This window comes from Zeus faber (genome assembly GCF_960531495.2).
Source record: "Zeus faber genome assembly, chromosome: 18".
In the NCBI taxonomy this organism is placed as follows: Eukaryota; Metazoa; Chordata; class Actinopteri; order Zeiformes; family Zeidae; genus Zeus; species Zeus faber.
Genome location: NC_137210.1, coordinates 22,848,345 through 22,866,488, shown reverse-complemented (window position 1 = coordinate 22,866,488; position 18,144 = coordinate 22,848,345). Strand labels below are relative to the sequence as shown.

The following is an 18,144-nucleotide window of genomic DNA, read 5'->3' as shown; positions in this document are numbered from 1 at the left end:
TGACTTTGAAGAGTTTGTTCTTGATTTTGATGACTACGACTTGCTTGAGTCAATCCACACTCAGCTGGGGTCTCCACTGGAACCCATTCGTAAGTAGTGGTTTAATACAGACAATGTACCATTGTTACCCATTTCGGAAACTCTGCCTATATGCCATTGAAATGTACAGGAGCATGGTGGGGATAAGGACATCTACTTTTGAAATTATCTGTTGTGATTTGGAAGGTATGAAACGATCTGATTTGGGCCCAATCCAACAGACATGGGATATTGGGAACAACAACCAAAAAGGATCTGAGTCGGTGTCCCATTCCCGCAGACAATCTGTCCTATAAGAGTTCATTTGTTTGTTTGTCCGTTCATGTATTCTTTCATAACCTTCATTCAAATCCACGGTACACACATTGAGGGAAAGATCCTCATTTGCAATGGTACCGAGGCACAAAACAAAGGAAGAAACAATATTTCCTCCTTGGCTTCCTTGACAGCAACAACAAGTTTAATGACTTTGACTTTCTATCCTGACTTTCTTCCTAAACACCACACAGTTGAGTCTTTTCCGATCACTGTTCCCTCCTCGCCAATCCCAGACAGCGAGTAGACAATGGGGACCAAGACGCATCGGGAGTTGATTGTGTTTTCCTGTGTTGTGTAAATCTTAAATAGCAACAACGTGTGTAGTGTGAGGAGGGGGCCATGAAGAGATGTGTGAGCGTTCTAGTGTTGCAATATACACAAGCTTTCTTTCCAACACTCAATTAGACATTGGCATTGAAACATATTGATATAAATCCATATGCAGCATAACATGGAAGAGCACAATACTATTTTGGGATGGCACTAACACTGGCAATTGATCACTGGGAGTTTGCTTGTTTCCATTGATTGTGTGGCCGGCTGCTCGCTTAATTAATGGCCATGTAGAGCTCGGCCACGGCCACATGTAGTTCAAACCTGGGCTTGGTATTGAGTGAATTGACACAGAACTCTACTGCGGCTGTTGCCTGGTTTCCTATTGATCCGGTGGCCTCCATTTGGTGTTTGGCCGAGCCATTAGCTGGAGCGGAATGACATCTCATTGATGAACAATAGCTTTTTTCTCTGTTTAGGTCTCTTCTTTACTTGTGAACTTCTGAGATGTATTAGGTATTACTGTAGGTCCATGATTAAGTGGGCAGCTCTGGGTATACCAGTTATTATCCCTAATTTAACACAACAAACATTTATCTATTTACTCATCACACCATCACTTTTTCCTACCTTACCTTCAGAAATTGGGATTCGCCCTCTGTATAAGTAGTATCCTTCAAATTTATAGTGACACAATATGGGTTTGCCTCCTTTTCGCTCGGTTCATTTGTTGGCCAGAAAGCAGCATGGCTGTATGGACGTCAGTGCTGTTAAAATACCGCTCGTTATAGATTATAATAAATCTAAATCTGAGGTTATTGTATTTCAAGTGTGTTGCAAATCAAAGTTGCACGCGTCGTGGCAGCCTACCCGGGGGAACAGTCTGTGTCTGCAGAGCGATACGTGTCCAGATTCCCAGATTCGGGGAATGAAGCGTTTGTGGCGTTTGCCAAGTGTTCGCCAAATGACATTTCTGTAGGACGTAATAACTCTGGGACATCAATGGCGTTTATTTCATTTCAAACGTGCATACGGAGGGATCGGGGCGGGGAGGGGGTTATCGAAACGAGGTGTAGGCTTACACCGGAACGCCATTACTTTGGATGACTGGGATCTAGAACATATGTGTCTTATCAGCGACCCGGGAGAACAATTAAGAGCGAGCGCCGGCCGCGGGCGGGTTGAGCCGCCATCGCAAAGCCCCGTCACAGAGCGCTGCCAAGAGCTTTTCTCCTCCAATTCATTTTAAACGGCAGAGACATATGGGCGGTGGGCTGCGTGATCTTGGACTTAACCTAAAATAAATGTAAGAGCTCTTTTCTTTTTGACTTTTGAGGATTTGCGTTGGACGGGGACGGAAATTTTCACATTGTGAAATGATGATAGATAGACGGAGAGATGGATCGATAGAGGACAGATTGGAAGACATATACTTTATTTCTCCCCAGAGGGAAATTGCAGTGTCACAGCAGCTCACATCAAAAATAGGCAATGCAAATAATTATGAATATATTAAGAATAAATACAGAAATGGAAAAATGGCAGCATGCAATAAACCCAAGAATTAACGAGAAGGTAGAAACAATGCAAATATGAAATCGGCAACAAACCAAAAATATGAACAATAGCACAGAAACTGGGTTCAAACAAACATTTGTCATCGGCACATGTCCGGCATCAACACAATAGCGGGGTCGGTGTTGGAATTTGCAATTGATGGCGACATCCAAATCAACATTCTTCTCTGATTTCCATCTTTAGGAATGCTATGTACATTTTCACAGCAAGTTCTAGTCCAGGGTCATATCAGCAAATAATGGACGGATTTTGATCAAATTGGATGTGGAAATTAATGAGCTCAATCTGAGTATGTGGAGGGGAATATCATATATAATACAGTAAGTAAGTGGTTCTTTGGTCTCATGGACCTCTGCTGTCGATTACAATGACCGGCTCGCCCAAACCAGCGGAGGAAGGCCTTCAAAGCCTGTCCCCAGAGAACCTCCACCACCCCCACCCCCCCAGCCCCCGTCTCCCCTGAGGATGTCATGACGCAGCAGAATAGTCAGAACATTTATAGAGCAGCTGTTTGAGCTGCTTTGGCTTGAATTACCAAGTCCCACGTGGCTACCCGGGAATGAGAAAGAAAAAGCACACACACGCACACAGTCATCAATACATTTTTCTTTATCGATTTTTATTATTTAATACAAAATACATGAAGGTTTATCGACCATATGTGTTCCAAAACAATTTGACATTTAGGGCTGTTTTTACTGCATCATCTGATGTGAATTTGATTTCACCCTACAGGACTATTAAGAATATACAGTAAACCGGTTAATAAAACCAGCAATGTGCAGCGTATTTCTTTCCAAATTATAATTTTATATTAAGATAAAAACATTACAAATGATCTCCGGCATTTCATTCCAAATCTTTTTCATGAGGCTGCTTATCCCTTTTCCCCCCACGGGGGTTCCCAAATCTTGTTGTCCTTATAAAGTCAGAGCCCAGGCCAGGTTCCCTCCGCATCGTGGTAAATTAAATCAAAATATGCTTTGTGGACTGAGGAGCCTGCAAATTAAATTACTCCCTTTTGAACCCGCAGAATGTCTGGGGGCAAAATCATCTTTGCCTGGTTCCCATACCCCCGCCCCCCGCCCCATGAGATATTCACTCTCTGTCGGCTGCAAATTGAAACAGAAGTCTGAGTCTGAGCTTTGCTTTTCCCCTGTGGAAGACAACACCTCTCTCACAAATTAATTGCAATGTTTGTCTCGCGGTCATCATTTAGACACTTTGCTAAATACTACACCTGAAGGAAAAGCCTGTTCAACTGACATCACCGGTGCCATATGTGGCCCGGACCGGCCCTTTTGAAGACATGTGAAGCTTGTCAATGAATTGTTATAGATTATATTAATGTGAGAAATGCTAAATAAAACAAAAACATATTACAATTCCGGAGCAGTGTGTATATAAGAATATGAAACCTGAGAGAATAATAGAAAAACTGTATTGTTTACGTCAATGCTTTGTATGTATTTAAGCTTTTAGGTTTTTGGAAACCACACATTAGCTTTTGGTTGCCAAAACTGAAAAGATGGTTGATTTTTAGTCTCCTTATATTTTGAGTAATTAAGATACTATGCGGTTATACAGTATGTCAGCTTAATAATGAAAATGTGACTTAAAAGAATGTTTAAAAGCTTTATGACAGTAACCAAAAAAAAAAATTGACAAAAAGGTTGACAAATTTGACCAAATTGACAAAAACTAACCAGAAAGACTTGAACTAGACATTTCCTGTATATATTTTTTTTATTTTATTTAGTTTTGTAAGTACACAATATCATTTCAGTTCGTTTTAGTTTCTTTTACTGTCTAGTTGTCACAAAAATGATTTTCACACCTAATTTGAGTTTTTAGTTTAGTTTGAGTTCACTGTACGGGAATGCAAACACATGTATAGTGAAAAAAGTGAGAGCTACACAAAGTCGCCATGTTTCCCACACGTCTGAAATATACATGTGGTGGAAGCCGACGGTTTTCAGAGTGCCCATGAACGCATCACTTCCGACATGCATTACAGTTTTCGGAGCCAGTAAACGCAGCATCGCTTTCTGCTTTGGAGCTCTTTCGACCGGAGACTAGAGCCGTGTCTGCGTCTTAGGGCCAATCTCAATTCCCCCCCGTGGCCCTACCCCTAGTTTTGGAGTGCCCTCGACTGGGTAGCGCCCTTCAGAGCGGAGCCACAAGGGGTAGGGGTTATAATCTTTACCTAGGAAATGGGACCCCACTTGTTACTTCTTCAGTAGCAGTGGCTCTTGGCATTCCATTCTGGACAGAGGTTTCCACAATGCCGGCTCCTAGTGTGGTGTTACCAGCTGCACGGGCTGTAATCATCGTGCTCCGTTTGTTTTACTGCTGGATTATTTTTCAAGCTTCATATACAGGACAAGGGAAATAACGGAACTGTCACTAACAAATCGTCGTTCACACAAAGTTCTTTTGACATTGTGAAAAGCGATTTTTCTGAAATGCGTGGTATAGCGATCCAATTACATCCTTCGCATCTACATTCAACTAAGATATTCCAATGGATTTACATTTTTTTTTGCATGATTATTTGAGAAGATATGGGTTTCTTTCCCCGCAGTGGTAGCCATGTTTGGTGTTCCACTGCCTCAGTTTGCAGAACATTCTGGGAATTTCTTCTACCACTCTGTTTGGACTCTGCATCTGAAAATGCTCTGTTTTGAGGGCGATTTTTGAGGTCTAGATGATCACTACCCCTCGATCCCCCTAAAGAAATAGGACACCCTACACTACGTCCAAAACGGAGAGGTAGGGTCAAGTGGTAGGGCGAAGGGGGTAAATTGGGATTGGCCCTTAGTTCTGCCGCCCTGTGATTGACTCCTCTGCTGACAGCGTTGTCAGCAGCCCGACAGGGGAGACGCTCCGTGGTGCGCTGGTATTTTATCGTGAACTGTGAGCAGGACGCACACTTTTACTTTCTCTGTGTTAAGTTGTGATGTTTTCACATCAAAGATGACAAAAAATGGCATTTAAACGTGAGTCTTACAGGTAAAACATGAGACTCTTGTAGGCTGATATTGGAGTTAAGTTGGCACTGAACTGAAAACGGGGGGGCGTGAGAGAGTCACTGAGGGAGACCCCGCCATTATGCACAATGCTTTATTTTTTTGTTTCATTCAATAAGGTAACGGAGACGTACACACACACACACACACACCCCTGAAAGCACATAATTCACAGCGAGTGTTAATTGCCACGCCCACTTCTCCGGTGGGATACACGTGCACACTCTCTTTTATGCTTGCCTGTATACAGTATATAATACATGTAAGCTCTGAAAACAAGTATAATATTATTATATATTTTTTAATTGTGCTGACAAGCAGGACAATTTGGTAGTGAATGTTGAAAAACAGCACCGAATCAGATTGGCCTCTCAAGACTTTTCATTCAGGTTCATCTGGTTCTTTGTCAGCTCAACCAATTTGCACATTAGTTTGTGATGTTGACGGGTTAGTCGAACGTTTCACTCCACAGCCAAACAACTTAATTTGCTTTTCCAACAGCAGTATTTATCACAGCAATATTTACATATCACTTATGCAACAAATGTATTTATTTTGGGGTGCACATTTTGTTTGCTGTCCCTATTTTTTATGTTAAAAAGTGGTTGCCAAAGGCGGCAACCAGTGCCACGATATGGTTGCCAATTGACTCAGTCTGGTGTCCGAGGGCAACCGTTACTGTCCAGCCCTGATTTAAATGTTGTATTGGTTTACAATGCTCTTGCATCAATACAATTGTCTTAAGCAGCACAAGCTCCAGCCCCTTATCTGGTAACAGGTTGAAAATCTGAAAAATGTTGTTGACTAGTCCTGCTGTAGGATTTGTAATATTCTGTGTTATTGTCTGTAAAAATTAGCTTAAAATATTAAAACAATATAAAAAAAACTATAATGTATATATTTACTTATTTCTTAAATATGTTTAAATATATTTTTTACCAATATCACACTTTTGTTCCTGCATCTATTCCTTAGTAATTGTTGGAATGGATGGAATCATTGACGGTGTTAGAACCCTCGGCTCTGACCTTCTCGCCCAGAGACTCTAATCCCCTGTTTGGTGCAGGCCACAGGTTCGAGGACAACCCTGGCGTGAGACGCCACCTGGTGCGGAAGTTGTCGCGATGCCAGCTCTCCAGGACCAGCACCTCCACGCCGCTGTCCAGCATCAAGAAGAAGAAGTCGGCGGAGAGGAAGACCCACGAGGTGAGCGCTGTAACTTATGGAACACCATTTGAGTCAGTATTAAAAAAAATAAAATCAAATTCTGAAATAAATAAATAAATGAGACAATCCCTTTATAAAATGAATAAATACATGTGAATATAAATATATACTGTAAATGAGTAAATTAAAGTTAAATAAATGAATACATCTTTTTTTATTTATTTTTTTACTTTTTAGATGTTTTTCAAAAGAGAAAAATTATTAATTTCAGTGACTTTTATTTCATACTTCCCAATTTATTTATTTAATGGAACCGTTATTTCATAATGCCAAATTTCCAATTCTTATATGGAAACAAATGGGGCGTGGTTTTCTCACAGATTCATAGTTGGCGGTGAGACGGAAAACACCGGCACCCCCTCAACCGTGGTGTTTGTTTAATTCCATAAGGAAACGGAGTAAAATAAAATAACCTCATAATAATAACTCACTGCAGTGCAGGCACCCCATCGCTGGCGCGCCGTGGGGCACAGTCGGTACCATCAGAGAGGGACCGTGAGATCGGGGAGCAGAGCTGGCGCTACGGCCTTATTTTAGATCGGAGCCTATTCATAAAACATACGGGACTGAAGCCCCAGACGCTCACTCTTAAAGACGCCACTGTATTACAATAACCCAGGCAAATCACAGACAATATTGACTCTCATGTCACGATATCGATCTCATATCGTTATATCGCCCAGCCATTGCAGTAACTCTTCCGAATTATTGTAACACCTAATTATTGTAACAATATCAAATCCAGTGCTCTGTCATGGGGCGTTGTGAAGCCAATTCCCACACTAATTGCAATTTAAACACTGTGCTAAAGCTTATTTAAACATAAGCTTGAGCACAGATACGGAAAAATAATACAACCTGGGAACAGCGCTTTGTGAGGGGAATCTGATAAACAATCACATTTAAGGCATTCACAAAAACTTAATTTTAAATTATTTTTTTTTACCGGAAGTGAACATCTGTCTACTTACTTTTACATAACCAACAAGGCAAGTACAGTATTAACTTCTAAGTTATTTATCCATCTAATTTGATTACCAAGTCAAGTTGAGTAATGACTAGTAAGTTCTGTATCCATTGGCGTCAGAATGGCCAGAATGTCTCATCGAACCCAACGGTCTTTGGTCCATTCTCCACTGCACCACACAATAACTTTTGGGTTTGGGTTATTAATAAAGTACATAGAGGCAGAGCAGCGCTATTATTTAGGGTTGTTAGTATAAGTATCATTAGTTTATTACTTTCCATTATCTCACTGTCGCACTCAACAGGACAGAGCCCATTTTGCACCGTTGCTTCTCCAAAAGCTCTGCAGCTGAGACCTGAGAACTTCTTAGCGATGGAAGTGAAGTGGAATCGGCTGAAGCGCCGTTTGGCTTTGGATGGAGTCTGTGAATCAACGACGAGCAGCTTAAGCTGACGCATTTTTCTGTCTTTTCCTTTTTTTTTTTTTTGTGTTGTGTCACCTCAGGCACATAAACAAGTAACAGGGTTTTTTTTTATAGCTCCGAGTTTGATGGAAAAATGAATTTAACCATAATTGCGTTGATTTATCCTGTTGGTCCACTGTCTCCTCCAATTCGCCGTCTAAAATGTAAAAAACGATCTCGTTTTTCCTCTCCGGGGTTTGGACTTTGTTGTGTTTGGTTGAAACCAAAGCTCTCGTCCAAAACATTTCCCCCCGTTAAGAACTTCCTGAAACGCTCCTTCCAAAACGCCTTGCATCATGGGAGGTTTGGCATTCTGCTCAGCGTCTCGTCCGTGGATGGAAGGCACCGCGGTGTCTTCAGAGATGTTGATCAGCGCCTTAAACCTGGGTTTATGTTTGAAGAGAAATGTGATTCTTTTATGGGGCGTTTTAAAGTGCGTTATAAACAAATTGATACCTCATCCTTCTTCTTCTTCTTCTTCTTCTTCTTCTTCTTCTTCTTCTTCTTCTTCCCCTGCTTCTACGTCTTATCCTCATTCTTCTCCGCCTTTTTTTTCTCCTCATGCGTCTCCTTCTTCTAGTGCTTGTTCATCTTCTTATTTGTGTCCCTCTCCTCCTTCATTCCTCTTCTCCTCTTCCTCGTTCTTCTTCTTTCCTTTGTGGTTCTCCTCCTTGTTCTTCTCGTTCTTCCTATTCTTCTTCTTCTAGTCCTTGTTCCTCTTGTTCTTGTTCTCCATATCCTCATTATTTTTATCATTGCCTCTCTTCTCGTCCTTCCTCTTCTTTTTCTTCTCCTTCTTATTCTTCTTCTTGTTCTTCCTTTCCTCGTTCTTCTCCTTCCTCTTCTCCTTAGTCCTCTTCTCCTCCTCCTTCTCGCCGTGGCTCTTGCTCTTCCGAGACAGAAAAACACCTCAGCCCCTTCTCCCCTAACATCTCCATCTCCTCCATCTCCTCCACCTCCTCCAGCTCTTCGTGGAGCTCAACGAGTTGATCGTGGAGAAGGACCATGAGATGCGATGGAAGGAGCGCGCTCGCTGGATCAAGTTTGAGGAGGACGTGGAGGAGGAGACGGATCGCTGGGGAAAGCCCCACGTGGCCTCGCTGTCCTTCCGCAGCCTGCTGGAGCTGAGGCGGACCATCACGCAAGGTACGGCAACCGTGCCGGTCCTGGCTCCGAATCCGTGGTGGTCCTGGATCTGGAACGGAGACGGTACTGGGTCTGGAACCATGGTGATACTGTATCTTGAATTGTGATGGTACTGGATCTGGAACCGTGATGGTACTGGATCCGGAACTATGATGCTACTAGATCTGGACCCTGATATAATTGTATCTGGACCATGATGTTACTTGATCTGGAACCACCATAGTACTGCATCTGGACCCTGATAGTGTTGTATCTGGACCATGATGGAAGGCACTGTATCTGGAACTATTGTGGTCCTGGATCTGGACCATGTTGGTATTGGATCTGGAACCATTGTGGTGCTGGATCTGGAACCATGATATGTCCAGTATCTGTATCTATATATGGAACGATGATGGTCCTGGATCTGGAATCTGATATTACTGGGTCTGGAACCACTATGGTTCTGGACCTGGGTTTGGTTGGATTAGTTGCAGATCTGAAAAAGATGGAGAATGAAACTTTATAGGAAACTAAACCCGTTGGATCACCTGCGAATGAAGCCACGTGGCTCATAAAAATCACCTCGTGTCCAGAGTCTGTAGTCCATGCTTCTTTTCTCTTCTTTTCTCTTCTACTTTTCTCCTCTCTTCTCTTCTGCTCTCTTCTCCTCTTTTTCCTTCCGCTTTCCTCTTTTATCTTCTCTTTTTTCCCCTGCTCTCTTCTCTTACTCCTCTTCCCTTCCCTTCCTCTTTTCTCCTTCATATCACTGTCTCTCCTCCTCGTCTCCTATTCTTTTCTCATCGTTTTGCTTATTTGCTTCGATTTTCTCTCCTCTTTCTTTTATCTTGTCCTCTATTCTCCCCTCTTCCCTTCTCTTATCTCCTATTCTCCTCTTTTCTCTTCTCTCCCCTTTCGCTCTCGTCCGTTCAGTCACTTTTTCAATGTGTGATCCAGGGAAGATCCTTCCTGTTATCGCCGTTCTTTCAAAATAAAAGTTGCATGTTTTAATATCTGTTTCCAGTCACCCATTCTATATGAAATAAAGCACCTGTAATCACATCCCATGTTACATCCCATCGCCCCTCTGTCCCTCCATCCCTCCATCCCTCCACCTCTCCATCCCTCCATGTGCTCCGCCCTCAGGTGCCATCTTGCTGGACCTGGAGCAGAACTCTCTGCCCGGCATCGCCCACCTGGTGGTGGAGACCATGATCATCTCGGACCAGATCCGGACTGAGGACCGGCCCAACGTCCTGGGGGTTCTCCTGCTCAAACACAGGTCAGTGCTCGGCCCGAACTTAAGGGTGGACGTCAACCAGTTTGTCCAGTGGCGCCGGGCAACCAGATGTGGGCCATCGTCAACCACTGCCACCAACATATAAAGATATGTTGAGAAACTGAAAGTGAAACCTTTCAATATAGTTTGACACGTAGTAGTAATAGTAGAAAGGAAAACCAAGACATTTAGTATTGCACTTTTTTAAATTATTCGTCTTGGCAGCCAACAGCTGATGAGTAGTTGCCAACTTGGCAACCTTGGCAACCACTTCTGAAAGTTAGTGGCCAACCCTCAGCGGAGATTACAGTTGTTTTCCCCGTTTTCGGACTAAAATCCCAGTGAAATCTTATTGTTGGAGCCATAATTCATTGTTTTACTGTCGAGAAACATATTTATGATTCATGCATCAGAAAACATACTTAGTACAAGGTCAGAGGTCACAGGCGTGGACATGACGGACGCACGTGTTAACTACTTTGCACGTTGGCGTGTTTGACCATGTTTAATCAGTTTGAGGTTGACAACTGAACTCCTGCTTCTTAAGCATATCAGAGTTTGGATTACGTATCAGCCGAAAAACAAACGAGAGCTTTCCAAGAAATCGAATGAACTTTCTTTTGTTTATGGAGACAAGAGTCCAAAACATCTCCCCATTGTCCGCACCTCAGCAACTGGTCTTCGCTTTTGTTTGTTTAAAAAGTCACTCCATCTCTTTCCGACTCTGGTGACCTTCTCAGACTTGGAAACTGTCTTAATATTGTAACCCGAACGATATTTCAACTCTCACTTTAATAAATTATAATAAGAAAAAAAAAAGAATGTTGAATTTATCATTTTGATGTCTGCAACTATTTAAACTTTTTTATTAAAAAAAAAAAAAAAAAAAAAAAAAAAAAGCAGCAGACTTGGCCCAGTGTGTGACGGGCGTTGAGACGGACGAGGAGAAGGAGGGACCTCCACATGTGGATGATTACACCACCCTAAAGGCAAAGGTGGTGCTCCAAAGTCCTTATCCTCTCTTATGATGTCAGGGGAAAAGACTTGAGTTTAAAATGAAAATGTGGAGATTTAGATCATATGGCGTGATGAGGAACATTGGACGCTCCGTTTGAAAGACGTTTGCGTCGTTAATGTTTACATTTCTTGAATTATTCTTTGGGAAAAAAGTAAAGTAGATTAATACAAGAAGACGTTTGTGCACTTCCCTGTACTCTGACCGTCAGCTTTTCCATTGGCCCGCTGTTGATATTGATGATTCGTGTGGAAATCTGATCATTGCTGTTACTGATCAGAGTGGGTGTGGACCCAAATGTTCATGGAGCAGGATCACAGAGAGTCCTGTTATCGTGTTTCATACTTGATTATCATTCAAATTACGCAGCCGCTCGCGGCCAGATCCTCAACTCAGATGGACTAAAAATACCGCACGTGCAGAGCGGCGGCCGCACCTTGTGCGCGGGTGTGTCGCCGCATCGCTGAATCTCAATCCCCGTAATCATGTGCGAGTGGACGCCATGATGAGCCGTGCACTCTCCTCGCTCCCTGCGGCAATTTCCAGAACGCCGCCTCTTCTTTATCGAACGGCCGCCGCCACGGGTGTAGCTCGCTGCGGTGACCCGGCACGCCAGGCCACAGGCACAGTGTGCTACCACGGCACACCATGGATTTATCACCGTTACATAACGAGCGAGTGACTTAACCGAATGTCAGCCGTCGCAGCAAATTACTCGAAGGGGCAAAACGTGGTCGCGGCTGTAGAAACAGCCACGACATTTCCAGTTGCTCCTTAAGGGGACAAAGTAGAAGCTCCGACTAGTCGCTCGGTAAAAACTGGTAAAGGAACACTTCTCACATTTTTCAAGTTGAGCCCTGTTTTCTACTCATCCCTCAGTTTGTACGTCGGTGGGGTCCGGCCTTTTCTCCAAACTGGACGCTCGGTGACATCCCCTTCATCATGAGTTCAATGCAAGTGTAGGGGGGCAAGTTCACAAGCTGTAGTCAGTGCAAAAACTCTCTCCACATCTCAGGCAACGCTAGCGCGACGCCACAGCAAGCTGATTTAGCAAATTCCGGGAATTGTTTTGGAAGAAAATTGCATCCGGCTTTATCGCTGAGTATGTTGTTTGCGGTTTGCTGCCTTCATTGCTGCGCCGTGGTGTTGTTGCCGGTGTTGCACCCGCATTTGATGGGTGGACAATAGACACGAATCTACAGAATTGAATCGTCTTCTCGTCCTCTCATCCGATGCAGTTCTCCATCTTCTCTCTCGGGGGCCGAGCCGGTACAGACAGAACGGTATCGTCCAGGTTTGACCAGTCACGCTGGAGTCGCGTGAGCACCGGTGTTGAGCGGCCGCGCCTTCGACACTCTCTAACCTTTCTAACGGTTTGAGTTCCCGTGAACTCGGCCATATCACTGACGTTACTAATGTTGGCATGCCGGCGAGTGGTGGTTTTGTTGACGTGCGCACGCGGCGTTGTTCTCAGACGACGTGACATCGATGTGATGTCGATCGTCAGTAAGAGCCGCCATAAAACGACGTCTTTGTCACGGACACAAAACGACATCCAGCCGAAACCGCTCCCTCTCCGTCTCCCCGCATCACTTCCCCACCGTGCCACCGCGGCCGGTCCAAATGGGAAACAGACGCTTTGTAATTAGCCTTCCGTCGTCCAAGATCTAAAATTTATGACGTGCAAAGGAACACGTCGAGGCTGCGGGTTCCGATTGAGCTCATCGCTGACTCAGTCGTCTTTACGGCGTCTCTGGACTCTCCCTGAGCGCCGCCTCCGCTCCGGTGTCACACCTCCATCCATCCTTTCCTTCCTTTCCTTTTGGTCTTTTTGTTTCTTGTTTTTTTTTTGTCTTTTTTTTTTTTGGTCCGTCGGGCCGGTAGCGTGTCGCTGGAGCGCACGGAGCTAACGAGCGCTGAGGTCAGCGCTGGACCCGAGCGGCGGCGTGACGGGGAGCGGAGCTGAGGGGCTCGGCCGCTGACGCACGCCGTACCTCCGCTGTTCTCTCTGACCGGGAGGGGAAGTCGAACCCAACGAGATGTACTGTAATAAAAGGGGCGCACGTGCACGGGCCAGGGCGGCTCATAAGAAGCCCATAGGGCTTGGCGCTGAGCTTAGCACACCGTGTGTTTCCTTCATTTGTGTTCTTCCTGCTGTGGGAACTGCTCGAGTATTACCGCTCAAACAACGACCGGAGTGATTTATCACGCTTTTAATTCTCTTTATGGGCGACGAGGCTCCTGCACAACGTCCTCTTCCTTCTTGCTCTTTTACTTGTTCTTGTTCTTGTACTTGTTCTTCTTCCCCACCTCCTTTCTTCTTCTTCTTCTTCTTCTCCTCTTCTTCTTCTTCTGTCACTTTCCCGAAAATGACTTTTCTGTCATGGACAAAGCGAACAGCAGCTCTAACATCTACACTGATTCCTTTAACACCTACTTTGTATTAACTCCAACTACTTTGTTCTCCATCAAACTGCGAGATGATGATGCTGATGATGTTGATGATGCTGATGATGTTGATGATGATGATGAGGATGATGATATAATGATGATGAAGAAGAAGATGATGATGATGAAGAAAAAGATGATAATGGTGATGGTGATGAAGATGATGATGGTGATGATGTTGACGATGATGATGATGATGATGATGATGGTGGTCCCGACCCCTTTTTCCTTCTCCTCCGTTTGGGGGTGGAAAAAACAAAACCCCCGCGCCCTCTCAGCCACCCGAGCGACCCCCACCACCGCTTCCAGCGCCACCAGTCGTCCAGCAGCCTTGTCGGCAGCTTCAACCACAACAACGCGCCGGACGCCAGCCTGCCGCCGGTGGCCGAGGAGCAGGAGGAGCAGCACGACAAGGGCCCGGTGTACGACACCAAGCAGGACGTCTTCGTCAGCCTCTTCGTAAGTCCACGCCTCCGTCTTTGTTTCCTCCGTCACAAACTGTCCCCCACCTTTTCAGACTGTCAAGCGAGGAACAGATGTTGTTTTCCCCCGACATTATCTCGAGATCTGAGGGAAAAAAACAATAACGTTCTTATCTCTGGATAATGACAAAACTAATTTGAGATCTCGAGATGAAGAAACTTGGGTTTTTTTAAATATGGAAATTTTCGCCATCTGACTGGCTGACTGGAGGATGCCTGAATTACCGAGAAGCTAAGGTGTCTCTGCGTTTGAGTTTCAACATTCGTTTTAGGAAGTTTTACTAATTGCTACGTTTAACGAGTGATTATTCAAGACAAAACATGAAGATATTTCAGTTTGAGTCTGGCCTTGATTGGAGGGAAATAAGGCCCCACTATCAATGATAGGTTTCCAATCACACGCTGATTTTGAAAGTCATCTGCAGAGAGGAAATGAAAGGAAATGATCCCGTTATCTCAGGAAAACGGAGAAGGAAGACGTGTGAAGACACCGCCTTTTTGGGCTTCACTGGCTTCATTCGGCGTTTCCGATCGCTGGGCTTCATCCCTTGAAACCATTTTCGAAAGCTCTTTATCGAGAATCAAGACGAAAATTGCATCATCACTTAGCGACAGCAGGTCCGGTTTGAACTTTGTTGCCGCATTCTGCCATTTACGGTAAAATAGAGTCAAAGATGCTGATTAAAGGCCTTTTGCGAGCGCCGTAAAGTCCTGAAACTCACCAGTAAGAATAGACTCGCATGATTAGAGCGACTGCATGATCTGCGGCCTGTGGCTCTTTCATTGTACTTTAAAACAGAACGCCCCGATGAGCTCACGGAGAGGAGAGAAGGTAGTGGAAGTGCACGGAACGTCTTCATCTGCCACATGTGCAGGATTTAGGTTGAGCCGACAGGTGCTTCTGGTTAAGGCTTCTTGATGCATTAGCTGTGAAAGGCCAGTGTTCCCCGTGGCTTGGCCAAATTAAAAACAGAGCATTGAAGCAATTCAATTCCAGCCGTCAATCTTCGTCCACTTCTAACGTGCACAAGGGCGATCCGAATGAAACAACGGAATTGTTGAATGGATTTTTTTTCTTTGTTCTCGAGTGTTGTGGTTAATCTTTGCACTTCTCCTCCCACCAAGAAATCCCTCCACCCGCTGCCTCCGGAGAGTCACCCGGCGGACGCCCGGTCCATGAAGCTCCTCGCCAAGATCCCCAAGGACTCCGAGGCCGTCATCGTGTTGTGCGGTGAGCGCGGTCCACTTTAGTCCGCCTTAAGGAGTAATGGATCATTTCTGACGGACAACTCTGAGATTTAATTTAAAATTATTCTTTATTTATTGAGCATCGTTTGAGTTTTGGTCTCTGGGTTCTACTGCTCCTCGCTGCCGGCAAGGTTGTGCAGCAGACATAAACATGCTTGAAGAGCTAAAAATATGGGAGTGATGAACTTGATTCCCACCATCGGATAGAAGAGTAGAGCCCAACATGCAGCCACTAAGAAGGCTCTGTCCCCAAAGGTTCGTAGCCTAGCGCTGGGGTCGCAGAACAGACCCGAGTCCGAGGACCGCAGCTTCCGGGGCAGGGCGTAGGGGGGGAGGAGATCTGTTTGGTACTGCGGTGCAAAGACGTGGAGGGATTTGTAGGTTTGTAGTAGGGTTTTCTAGGAGATACAGGATTTGACAGAGAGCCAGTGGAGGGTGGGGGTGATGTGCTGCCAGGGCTTGTTGCGGGTGAGAACTCTGGCAGCAATTTTGAACATACTGGATGATGAAGGCGTGGATTAGTGTTTCTGCCACACACTCAGACAGTGATGGGCGGAGTCTGGCAGATTTGGTTATGGATTTGATGTGTGAGTGAAATGAGAGGGTTGAATCGAAAATTACGCCCAGGCTGCGCACTTCAGGGGATGAGGAGATAGAGCAGCCATCAACAACCAGGAATGGAACATGAAACACAGAAACTTAATTTGACTATAACTAACACCTTTATGATTTATCTCCCCAGGGTGCGTGGATTTCCTGGAGCAGCCGGCCATGGCCTTCGTGCGGCTGGACGAGGCGGTGCTGTTGGGGTCGGTGCTGGAGGTCCCGGTCCCCGTGCGCTTCCTGTTCGTCCTGCTGGGCCCCAGCGAGTCCAACGTGGACTACCACGAGATCGGACGCTGCTTCTCCACGCTCATGTCTGACAAGGTGGCTCAGGCTCTTCAGTGAAATCTGGAATATCGTAATAATCATAATCATAATTATAATCATAACGATACTAGTGGTAATAGTAATAATAATAAAAAAGATAATAATAATAATAAGAAGAATTATAGCTTCAGGCAGCAATACACTGGGTTCAGTTTAGTTGTACTACAGTTTTCCAAGTTTCCATAATGCTGGGATCAGACCACATTAATTGACCCAATTTTGTCGTGGCCAACACATTTCAGTATCGGGCACGAATATGAACCTCATGAACGACTGTTGTTGTGCAAAATCGAATTCACCTCACCTTATGCTGCCGCTGCGCTGTAGCAGATGGCTAAATGTTGTAATGTTCCATCCAATGAGAAATTTCGATCAGCGCCACGTTCTGCCATCTTCGCGCGCAAGTAACATAAAGTACCATGTTGTAAAATATTGGCGAGGTAGTTCAGGCGGAATGCAGCGCTTGGCCAAATTACTCATTGGATGGATTATTACAACATTTGGCCATCTGTTACGGCGCAGCGGCAACATAAGGTGAGGGTGAATTAAAGTTTACATCTTTGATTTTGCAGCATAAATTTATACCGTGGGCTTGGTATTACAAGGAAAGGCTTACGGAACAGAACCTGGGTTGCTTGATACCGCGCTATACCTTACAACAGTATACCGTTACATCCCTAATTTCGATCATTCCTGGATCACGCACTGCTGACACAAAAGAAAGGGACGGTTCCTCCAAATGCTCTTAGAACTTCCTCCGATGTGACAACACCTTCTGTGACCGATTATAGTTTTCAGGGTTTTGTGAAACGCAGAACGAGTTACAGTTTTCCGAGTTTCCATTAAACGCAGCATCGGCTCGGGTTGTCTGTCTAAGTGTACCAAACACTATGCAGTCCACAGGGTGCAAGTCAGTGTTTGTCATATACATACTTTTATACAAATATGCAGTGAAATGTCTTTTGCAACGCACCTGGAGATTATGCACAATAGTTACTAAACCCAACATAGTAGCTACCCTAATGTACTTGGACATCATAACTTTGGATGATGATGTCACAAAGCAGGCCGCTCCTCAAACAAATCAAAACGTGCCAACGTTCTTCGATATTCATCAAACTCGAACAAAAAAGGCGTCTAAAATGTCCCCTTTCTAACGACACCTCAACCATGTCTGTTCATACTGCGGTTGCCGTATTTCAGATACTTTAAGCCCGATAAATGCCAAGAAGATTGATAATGATAAAAATCTGAGCAATAACAATTGGATTCCAGCCCGCAGGATCTATTAGATAGACCCTCAGAGGTAGAGGCTTAGTTCTCACTCTGATCTCTACTTAAACTCAGAACTGTTTTTAGTATGATATCATTTTCCACCCAAATACAACAATCCTCCAAACTATCTAAGATTCAATGTCTGTATGGTTTCCAGGGCTGATTACTTTATCACTTTAACTTGCGCCAAGTAAATTTAAGCAAGACGTAACTAGTCCAGATACTCACGCAGCTCCTCTGCTGCTCCACTTCTTGGTTGTCCTCGTAACAGGTTTAGGCATTTTTGACTTCCTGCCTGTATGCGGGGAACAGGTGGAACGAGACGTGCTGGCAGTCATGCGTGTTGTTTTCCTCGGCTTGTATGACTCCTTGCATTTACTAAACTGCTTGTATTTCGGGAGTCTGTGTCTTAAATTCCCTTTTTTAAAAGACCCGGAGAACAATTACC

The 18,144-nt window shown here is 44.5% G+C and overlaps 1 protein-coding gene across 1 annotated transcript in view; it reads left to right on the top strand.

Annotated features, from left to right (window-relative positions):
• slc4a3 (solute carrier family 4 member 3) overlaps window positions 1–18,144 on the top strand; it is a 69,211-nt gene that overhangs the window by 32,961 nt on the left and 18,106 nt on the right. The window contains exons 6-11 of the mRNA XM_080018907.1: window positions 6,304–6,443; window positions 8,860–9,040; window positions 10,166–10,301; window positions 14,040–14,220; window positions 15,369–15,474; window positions 16,234–16,418. Of these exons, the coding sequence (XP_079875033.1) occupies window positions 6,304–6,443; window positions 8,860–9,040; window positions 10,166–10,301; window positions 14,040–14,220; window positions 15,369–15,474; window positions 16,234–16,418 (929 nt within the window). The remainder of the gene's footprint in view (window positions 1–6,303; window positions 6,444–8,859; window positions 9,041–10,165; window positions 10,302–14,039; window positions 14,221–15,368; window positions 15,475–16,233; window positions 16,419–18,144) is intronic.